The 10,458-nt window shown below is 41.6% G+C and overlaps 2 protein-coding genes across 4 annotated transcripts; one reads left to right on the top strand and one right to left on the bottom strand.

Moving 5' to 3' along the window:
* The first annotated feature begins 1,722 nt into the window (after positions 1 to 1,722).
* On the top strand, positions 1,723 to 4,854 carry prop1 (PROP paired-like homeobox 1). Of its 2 annotated transcripts, XM_035400405.1 has the most exons (4): positions 1,723 to 1,831; positions 2,231 to 2,313; positions 2,462 to 2,682; positions 3,801 to 4,854. In XM_035400405.1, the coding sequence occupies exons 1-4, from the start codon at positions 1,770 to 1,772 to the stop codon at positions 4,182 to 4,184; spliced, it is 750 nt and encodes a 249-aa protein (XP_035256296.1). In that variant the 5' UTR covers positions 1,723 to 1,769; the 3' UTR covers positions 4,185 to 4,854. The 2 variants fall into 2 exon arrangements, with proteins under 2 accessions (XP_035256296.1, XP_035256297.1); XM_035400406.1 differs by lacking the exon at positions 2,231 to 2,313 and having other exon boundaries at positions 1,723 to 1,827.
* A 137-nt stretch (positions 4,855 to 4,991) lies between these two features.
* On the bottom strand, positions 4,992 to 9,738 carry mcfd2 (multiple coagulation factor deficiency 2, ER cargo receptor complex subunit). 2 transcript variants are annotated; one of them, XM_035400408.1, is made up of 4 exons: positions 9,594 to 9,738; positions 8,516 to 8,735; positions 7,103 to 7,262; positions 4,992 to 6,530 (listed from the first exon to the last, which is right to left on the bottom strand). In XM_035400408.1, exons 1-4 carry the CDS (start codon positions 9,688 to 9,690, stop codon positions 6,399 to 6,401), a joined length of 609 nt encoding a protein of 202 aa, XP_035256299.1. In that variant the 5' UTR covers positions 9,691 to 9,738; the 3' UTR covers positions 4,992 to 6,398. The 2 variants fall into 2 exon arrangements, with proteins under 2 accessions (XP_035256299.1, XP_035256298.1); XM_035400407.1 differs by having other exon boundaries at positions 8,516 to 8,753; positions 9,594 to 9,732.
* Between the last annotated feature and the right edge of the window lie 720 nt (positions 9,739 to 10,458).

The raw sequence follows: 10,458 nt of genomic DNA, 5'->3' as shown, positions 1-10,458 counted from the left end.
TTCGTTGACCATTATAGTGCATCTGTCACATTCAATTCATATAAGAGAGAGATAAACCAGTCAGAGGAAGAGGTGCTTGATAGGCTCCATTTGACCCCTTTCTTGAGTACACACTGGGTGAGACAGGAAGTGAGCTGTGGTGCAACAATCAAAGCACAGTGAATTGTTTGAGAGGGAGGGGAGCCATCAGAAGAAGACTTCACCAAGGACCTGTCAGTCATGTAGTACTACTGAACACCATAGGCTCAGGAAGAAGAAATTATTTTACAGTCACTCAGGACTTGAAATATCACTGACATGTCCTGGTCAAATAACAAGGACAGAGGACTACATGTCCTGAGAAAATACTGACACTCCAATTGCACGGTAAGATGACCCAATTTTAAAAATAGAGAATAATGTCGTTTTCCAGTAAAATTTGAAACACTTAAATCTATATGGGTTTCTCTTATAAACATTCTAATTCGTCATGTTGGCTAGGATGTACTGCCTTCAGACTGCTTACAGGTGGGCTTTGCAAGTGGGTGTGACTCAGGTACGACTTGCACGTGACGTCAGGGTGGTCTGCAGTTCAAAAGTGGTGTCTGGGACAGAGATGTCAACAGCGCTGCAAGTCATCACTCGGCTTATATTTTACCGCCGTCATGGCCCAACGGACGCCTGGAATGGGGGAGCCGGGCAAGTGCCAACAGCAGCACCCCGACCTCTACTCCGACACAGGCACCGTCAGCTCCAGTGTGGGTGAGCGCTTCTCTTTACCCCTGTAAATACGACTCTGATCAAACCTGAATTCTGTAGAACTTCTGATTTAGAAATTAGTTCCTATAATAATAATCATAATAACATTAACATGATCATACATGTTGTTAATTATCGTTAAATGATTTGAGCTATTGTTAAAACCAACGTTAGGTTAGAACAAAAATATATATTTTTAAATGGTGACAAAATAACTAAAGTCAATATAAAGCATCTCATTCTCAATTTAAAATACTTTATTATATCGATTGTTCGGTCTAATTATGTACAAAAATCTAAAAAAAAAAATCTAATTACATTACTATTAAATCATTTCGATTTTAATGTGCCTATATTAGAATGATCATAATTGCTCCATTTGAAACTGATGGATGGAAGTGTTTAAAATGCATGATGTGATACAGTATATTCATTCTCAAGTTAAATCCATTATGTTGACGAGTGGTTACCAAACTTGGTCCTGGGGGACCACTGTGTATGCTGGTTTTCATTTCAACAACAACTGCAATCCCAGAATTTCTACAAGCTATCAATTTTTCTTAATTATGTGATTTTCATGTTTAGATGAATTTATTTACACTCTTAAGCCATTTTGTCAGAAATTTCGCATGCCATAAAGAATGAAAGTCCCATGTTCACCTTGTGCTTTTTGTGCTATATTGCAAGCAATAGCATAAAAGAAGTTAAAATCTTAAAATGGATTAAAATAAATGCTGCGGTAAATCAATAGACTCCTAATTTGTGAAAGTGAGGACACATGACCACTAAAACTAACCATTTGAATTCAAAGACAAAGCAAATGACGAGCTCAACCTATATTGTGCTAATGTTTAAGGAAAAAATGCTTAAAGAAAAATGATGAAAGAACTCGAAACACGTGTTCAACAACCTAATTAGGAGCCTATTGATTTCTTAACAGGCCCTGATGCATTCAGTTGCACGACCACACACACGCTACAGAAATGTAGGCTACAAGTGGATTTTCTTCCTTTATAGGCCAGCTTAAAAAAATGAAACTCGGGTGTGAAGTGTGTAATGTTTGCCAGTTCAAGGATTTGATTCCATTTGGTAGGTAGGCCTACATCGAGCTCGCAAACGAAAAACGCTATGACCTCATTTTCAATTTTCACGGGGTGTTTTTAGAAACAATTTTTAACCATTCAAGAAAAACATGCCATAATTTTGGAAGAACTAACCCAATGTTCAAATGCGTCTTCTCGCCTCCTAGTAGAAGCAAAGGCCAGTCAACCAATTTGACAAATTAGTCGCCATGTAGTCTATTGTTGGTCTAATCTGAACACAATCCTTTTGGCTCTGTCATTGCTTTCTCACGATATTAAATTGTGGCGATAAAGCCGAGTGGTTATTTGGTTCCCCGTAGTTTTTAGGGTGGGTAAAGACCATTTAATCCCAGAGTTTCAGGTTCTTTATAAAGCATCTTCTGTGGGGTATATACGTGCTTACCACACAGACGCGGAGACGAGGAAAAGCAAACCAAACACTTCACTTCCCACGCTAGCGGGGACACTTTTCCCGGCCTGTGTCAAATTTCAGGTAACCGGAGACGCATATATGATGCTAAAGTTCACTAAAACCATATTTTCCAGAAACGACCCTTTCCAAGAACAAAAGGGCAGTATTTTTTTTTACTTTATTTATCCATTCAGTCATCACATCTTATTATTATTTTTGTCAAATCCAGACGTTGATATTCCTCCAAAGAAAATCACGACCGCAAGCCTTGGGTTTGGTGCGCACATAGCAGGACACTACCCGTCCCCAGCTCGCAGGCGCCACCGCACCACCTTCAGTCAAGAACAGCTGGAACACCTGGAGGTGGCTTTTGGTCAGAACCATTACCCGGACATCTACTGTCGCGAAGAGCTGGCGCGGGTAACTAAGCTAAATGAAGCCCGTATACAGGTGAGGACCCTCAGGCAAGAGACAACATTATGGTGGGAAAAATGAAAATTAAACCTCCTTAAAAGTTTTTCTTACTCCCACATCTTTTTTCTAAATTGAGAATTTGCAAACAATATGACAAGCCAGAATGAAAACTCCATTATGCCAGCAATGGTGGAAAAAAGTTAATTCAGTGCAGCCCCCTCAAGCACAGACACTGGCAGGAGACCCACCGCACCTCTGAGCACCTCTTAGGTTTTTTATTGCAGCTTTATGCTTTCTCTAAAATTTCCCTGCTCAGATGAGACGCCAAGAGGCGATTGATGAAAGTATAGGGTGAAGTGGAAAATAGTACATGAACGTAAAAATGTATGTGCCCTACCACTAGTGCATGTGTCAATTGTATTACACAACTACATTTAATTAGTAAAAAAATGTTGTTGGACAATTTCTGTAACTACTTTACATTTACATATTCATTTTGCAGATGCTCTTATGCAGCAAAACATAAAATAGTGAATAGATTTTCACCAAGACATATGAGTATAATTAAAATCAAAAGATTGTGCTACTAAGAATCTAAAATAAAAGTGCTGAAAATAGGCAGATTTTCGACATTGCGCTGTTTGTTTCAGGGCTTTTTTTCCTTGTGAAAAAATTGAGTTTATTTTACAGGATAACTGATCAATGATGTTGGCACACACAGCTACTCAGACATTCTCTACTGGAGAATAATCACACCAGAAAAACACATTTAGCCATTTAGACCAGGTTTTGCCTGTCTAATCTGAAAAGGGCCGATGTGGTGCAGATTGTTGTTTTAGCCCAGCACTAAGACCCCGACTCTACTTATCAATGTTTTGATTGAAGACCATGATTGGATAATTAGTTGAATCAGGTATCATAACGCCAGGCTAAAACAAAACGCTGCACTCACATTGGCCCTTTTCAGATTAGATTGGAGACCCCTGATCAAACTATGATAAGTGATTATGTTATGCAGTAATGGAAAGATCAATACAAGGAAATGGCATCTGAAACTGATTGCCAGGGTTAAATATTATCCCTATCTACAGAGGAGGTACTATACTGAGCAGGTGTCCCATTTAGAAATGTTTCACCTGCCCCCACCCCTCCAGGTGTGGTTCCAGAACCGGCGTGCCAAGCAGCGGAAGCAGGAGCGGGCGTCTCAGAAGGCCGTGCCCGTGGGGGTGCTGCCAGGCTGCGGGGGCCTGATGGGCGGGATGTGCATGCCAGCGAGCGGGGCCGGAAGGCCGTACCAGTACCCCCACTCGCTCTCGCACATCCCCCGCCTCTCCTCCATGCTGTCCCCCGCCGCCTACGCTCACCCTGCTCCCGGAGGTCAGTTCTCCTGCCCCGCAGCCTCCGCCCCGCAACCCCGCCCGCACGAAGACTGGTACAACCAGCTGCGGACCATGGGGGCACCCGCCCCCACCCTGGCCACTCCCATTCTCTCCCTGGCCTCCATGTCTGGACTGGAACCGGCCAATCACTGGAGCTAGGCCTGTCCGCATTTATCCCTGAGTAAACAGGGAGTGAGGGTGTGTGTGGGGTGTGGAAGTACCCAATGAAATGTTTTTATAGCCACAGTGTGTGTAGTTCTTTGTAGTCGTCCTGATTTTTATTTGTATTCTTTTTTAGTCTTCGCTATTGTACAGCTGAGCAGAGGCTGCCAGTGTGATACGCCTGAATCTACAATGATTCTAAAGCTAGCTGTAGCATCCAAAAACAGCCTAACCAATTTCAGATAACTTTCGCCCAGTATTCTTACTGTCAGATGTAGGTACAGAATATATGTACATAGGCACAAGAAAAACCGAGAAGCTGCTGTAATATTGTTAGAGTAATACCAGACACGTGTGCGGCCTACCAACCACACTGTACATTCTTTTCAATTTTCCTGTATGTAAATTGAACATAGGGGAGTGCACTCTATATTCAAAATGCCATGACAAGCCTCAAAAAGGGGAAATGAGGACAAGCTCATATTTGCCTCAACATGCTAGTGCAGGAAGAGCAGAGTGAAAAATTGTCAAAAAATAAATATGCACTAATTAGAAGTATGAAGGCTCCTCCATTTTCGTGTCTCTCTGTTAAGGGTATTCTTGCTAATGACACTAGCCACAACTTGTGCCCAGCCTTGTTCCACAATATAAGCATGATTCACCTCTACCTTCGTTTCTTCAGTTTATTCCAGGTTTTACATTTCATTTTCAATGGTGAGAAACTCTGCAAAACATCATGTGAATGCAAATCCTTTTCATTTGCATAAGTTTTTCAGTTTCACTCAAAACCAGTTGAGAGAGGCGTTTGTGTTATGCGTCTATTTTATTTTGGCTGTAAATTAGACATAAAACACTGTTGCTTCACTTAACTAATGTCACAGTATCTGAAGTCATACAAAGAGGCATTTGCTTTTCAACACACAGGTATCACAAAACAATTAATGACACTATTTGAAAATAGAATATTTGTTATAAAGAGTTTTGGTTTTTCTTTAGAAAACAATTCACTTTACAAATGGACTGAACAGAATTAATGTGGCCTTATTGCACAGACCCTGAACTGCTTTATAGTGATATGTAGCCATTTCACAACTACAGTAGTTCATGTTTGGTACTACATTGTACATTTAACATCACTGAAACGAAAGCAGCCAACATGTACATCGATAGGATTCTGATTTAGGTTTTCTGCATTTATTAATGGTGCTCAGGTTAATCCAGTCAGAAACTATAAACGCACAAAGAGAACATTCCTGTTTGACATTCAATTACTTAATGTAGGAAAGCTTCAGTCAGTTGCAGCTCAGAGCCTTTCACATGGTGCCAGATGCCAGTGATCACTTGTTTGGCTTGTTCACTGAACCTCCACCTTGGTCCACCCAGCCAGGTAAGGAGGCCACAGAAGGACCATGCACATGTCATGTTTTACATTACAATTTCACACCTATATTCGGACAGTGAATACAAAATGTCACACTACTGCTGCTGCTGTACAATTCATGATTCTTCTGTGACTCACCTATATCCCTGGCCATCATACAAAAGAAAAACCTGAAAACATGTCTGCCACAGGTGTCCAGCTGACACTGCAGGACCAGGTGTGAGATGCACATCTGGGTACCTTCCTCCTGCAGGAAACCTTTGGAAACCCTGCAGCAGCCCTGACCTTGTAGCTTCCATCCCTACCTAAGCAATCGGGAAGTGAAGCTGGCCATTTTATCCACACTGGACACTTTACTTTATGCATGTCTTGGTTGCCATCGCTTTAACACAAGCAAACAATGGCAATGCCTTGACTTTAGATGGGAGGGGTGTGTGTGTGGAAACGTTTATCCTGATTACATCGTTACCCCTACACCAATGATTTAACTCATTGTGAGAAATGCCACAATGATGGACATCTGATGCAACAATCTCCAGATTAGTTATTGCAAATAAACTCTTCATTAAATAGCAACACTGGCACTGACCTACAGGGACATTACTATCATGATTTTATTGCATACAGCAGACATTTTCGGCAGTTTCTACATTTGAACTGAAATTAACCACTTATGCTGGTACAGCTGAGCTAGTGCCAACTCAGTCCAAAATACTTTCACTAGCTCAGGCAAATTAAAGGCTGCTTCTTTCTAGCAGTTTTTTTTAAAGAGGAAGGTGACTATGTTCACCCTTGTAGCACATTTCACAGTTTCTCAATACCCCATTCCTTTACTCGAGAGATTTGGCAAATTCTGCATAATCGATGTACCCATCGTTGTTTTTGTCATCGTCTCTCAAGATATCGTCAATCAAATTTATGAGGTCTTCCTCTCTCATTGGTTGACTGTCCTCTCCCCTCTCCTGTTAATGCAAATGAAATGATTTAGCTTTACACACAGGTCTGGGACAGCATGAACACAAGTCCCCTCAAGACATTTATATGGGTGAGGACACAATAAGCAAATATTTTCCTAACCATTAGCTGAAGATTAATTACATAAATTCTCCTTCAGGCCCTCTAGCTCTCTACAAATACTGTCAAGAGGGACTACTGGTAGCTACTGATAAAATCACGAGTATATGGTCTGATATTGCATTTTTTAATCAGAAGGTTTGTGCGTAAAATAATATATAAAAGTTTATAATTAAGTCGTTAAACACGGATCAACTCAATAGCCAACATGACCAACTATAGAGCAGAAATTCATGGGACTTTCCATTTGGAATTACTTGTCACATGAACATCAATAATCTTGGACATTGGAGGTGTTGCAACACTAAAGCACAGAACTCCATTAACCCAGATGAAAAAAGGACTCTTTTTCCTGGAGCTATATCAGGGAGGCGGGCCTAAGACCGTATTTCCTGAGGGGGCAGTAATCCATAACGCGTAATATGGCATGAGGAGAGTAGGCTCGTGCACGCTCGCGTACCTCTTTGTGCACATGCGTGATGGCGGTAGCAAGCTCAAGCCCGTCCAGCAGGTTGTTGCCGTCATAGTCGTGCATTTTGAAGTAGTGCAGCTGCAGCTCTTGGGGGGACATGTCTGACTCCGGCTTATCGATTACTCCATCCAAATGCTCCATGATGTGCCTGGCGGGGGGGGGCAGAGGGTAAGTAAGGGCACTGGTGAACATCACAGCCTCTCACAAGCACAGCAGCAGCACAGATAGAATCGGAAAGCAGACGCTCATGAAAATGCTACGACCAACTGATGTCACAACAGACAAGCAATGAGTCCATTTCAGCAGTGTGTCACTCACAATGGAAGTGACCAACTCCGTCCTGCCCCGATATAACCAAGTGTTAGATCAACAGCTGGTGAAACTGTCCTTCTTAAGTGCACTGTGTTGTAGTAGCCACTGGTTTTTATTTAGTGAAATTCAGTGCAGTCCATAAGTATTTGGACAGTGACTATTTTTGTTGTTTGGGCTCTTTACTCCAGTATATTTGATTTGAAATGAAGCAAATCAAGGCTAAAGTGCTGTCTCCTTTAATATGAGGGTATTTACAACCATATTTGGTGAACCATATAGAAATTACAGCCCTTTATATACAGTCACCCCCCCAAAAGGAATTGGCCAGCTGGCTGCTCAGCTGTTTCTTAGCCAACTGTATGTTTTTGCATCACTTTTGGCCAAGTCAATCACCCGACCTGAATACAACTGAACTTGCATTTCATTTGCTGACGTGGCGATCTTTTGTGACTTTCCTGGATGAGTTGTTGCTGCACCCTAGGATAAATTTTTTGCAGGTCAGCTACTCCTGGAAAGACTCACACTATTCACAAGTGTTCTCCATTTGGAGATAATGGCTCTCACAGTGGTTTGGTGAAGTCCCAGAGCCTTAGAAATGGCTTTGTAACCCTTTCCAGACTGATACATTTCAACATCTTTTTTTCCTTTTGTCACGGCATAGTGTGCTTGTAATAACTTTGTGTTGACTAGTTTACTCTGATGGTAAGGTTCAATATGAGAGATGTTTAGATTCAATAAGGATAGGTGCAATAAAAAGTTAAGCTTTGTCTAATTTTACATTTTGTCTGAAGATCTGAACCCATTCAGTATGTCAAATATGCAACAATTGAGGAAAACAAAAAGGGGCAAATACTTTTTCATGGCACTGTATGCTTAAAGCTGACAATCTTAACTTTAACATCATCTTCATCGTTTCATTTCAAATCCAATGTGCTGCAGTACAGAGCCAAAATAACAAAAGTTGTGTCGCCATCCAAATACTTACTGACTGTACTGTATGTCAGGATAAATCAGTGGCCGACCTTGAAGAATCATCTTTAATGAGCAGGTGCACTACATTGTCAATGGACATTACAACAGAGGACTCACTCCTTGTCCTGAACCATGTTCTTGTCTAGACGCATGTTCGGCCGGTGACCTTCCGCTACGTCCGGGTGGCCATGCGGATCTGACTCGTGTGCGTGGGCGAACAGCAGAGCAGTGACCAAGAGCAGCGAGCATCGCGCAATGCTCCGGCCATCCCTCCTTCTCCACAGCATTCCACACACTCTGTTTACCGGCTGGGTGAGGTGGACACGTGCCGGCGACTCTATACAACACCAGACAGCTTGAGGGATCAGAAATGTGAAACACAAAACACAACCGCCACTGATGAAGAACATCACTCTAACCATTAGGCTGTAATTACACTGATAACAGTGAATTCAGTAAACATGCATTGGCTTTCGATTTATTGATGAGTCTTGAAGTATATTGTTCAAGCACTTTCGAATATGATAATCTATATGTATGGTTACAGTGGGGAGATCCTGGCAAAGAGGTACTATGCCGCACACCTTAACTTTCTCATACTACATTAACATTGCATGGGGAAATCGCTTTTTACTGACATAGATACAGGGTAACGGTACTCTGTGCTCCTTTGTACGTGTGATGACGTCATGACAACAGCTACAGGGCTAAACAATATTCCGGGTGGGACGACCCCGGTATTTTTGCAAGTTTTTCTTTCTTATTAGTGGTATTTCATTAAAAACAATTAAAACAGATTTAACTAACTAATTAGCCAACTGTTACTCTCAAAAGCCATTTTCAGTTATTTTAAATAAGAAAACAATCGACAGAAACAGGCAAGTTAGCTACCGTAAGCTATTTGATGAGACCCTGTGCTTTGTCGAGGTAGAATTATAGCCTAGTCTGTCGATGAGATAGCCATCTACGAAGCTAGCAGATAATTTGCACACAACTCAGCTCTCATTACACGGTCTAGACTGGACTGACAGAATAACTAACAGCCAGTCTGGCGAGCCATAATTAACGTTATGTTTTTTACTGCCTATCGGTATACTGCACAAAGGCACAGTCCCTTTTATGAAAAAAATCACATTTTATATCGTACTGTACCCTAAGATTAAAATATTGATTAGAACACATTTATCTCACTTACCTGCTTTGAAGAAAGTGAACTTGAAATGTAATGGTCCTCTGTGCAACGCTGTACTTGAAACAAGTCGTCGCTTTCCCCCCTTATTTCTATTGGTCATTGATGCTCGCCGTAGCAACCTTTCACCTCAGGGACCCGGCATCTACACTTTGATTGGTTTACAACGCGTGACATCATTGGTAGAATTCTTCCACTGTCTGTAATCCACGTCGAGCTGATTAGCGTCCGAAAATGGGAGCAAGAATGTGAGCTGGTGTGTCAACATTGAGCGGACAGCGCTCGTATTTGTCAGCTACCTCAATGTCAAACCTTTACAGAGAAAATGTTGCTGCCAAAGCCTTTTTCAGAAGACTGGAGGTTCTATTTGTTATTACTTTTAGTAGCAAAATAGCTCCCTAGACGTTACCGTAGCTATATTTAGCCGGCTAACTAGCGAACTACGTTAGCTTGCTGGTTGGTCAGCTAATGTTAGCTTGCTGGCAAGCAAGGTAGCTAACGTAGCTAGCCAAAATTACCCGAGGCTGAATGGACAAATACCCCGTTAACTGGTTCAGTGCAGATAAATAAATAGTACTGCGTATGTCAATATGTGGTTAGCGAAGGTAAGTTAGGCTAGATCGCTTGCTCCCCAGTTCATCCATCCTATTCACAACTCACATGTTAGCTAGCTAGTCAGTTAACGTTATGTGATATTTTGGTCGTGTCTGTATTGATGAATATAACATCGCTAGCCATCATTCAATGTGCGTTGTCATCGAAGTAGGCTTGAAACAGTGCACTCAAACGGGTTAAACACCAGCAAAGTTATATAGTAACATTAACTTGGATATAGATAACGTTCGTTTTTTATCCAGATGTATGGACTTCA

This window comes from Anguilla anguilla, chromosome 18 (assembly GCF_013347855.1).
Source record: "Anguilla anguilla isolate fAngAng1 chromosome 18, fAngAng1.pri, whole genome shotgun sequence".
In the NCBI taxonomy this organism is placed as follows: Eukaryota; Metazoa; Chordata; class Actinopteri; order Anguilliformes; family Anguillidae; genus Anguilla; species Anguilla anguilla.
The sequence above is the reverse complement of the archived record's forward strand: the minus strand, read 5'-3'. Positions and strand labels throughout refer to the sequence as shown.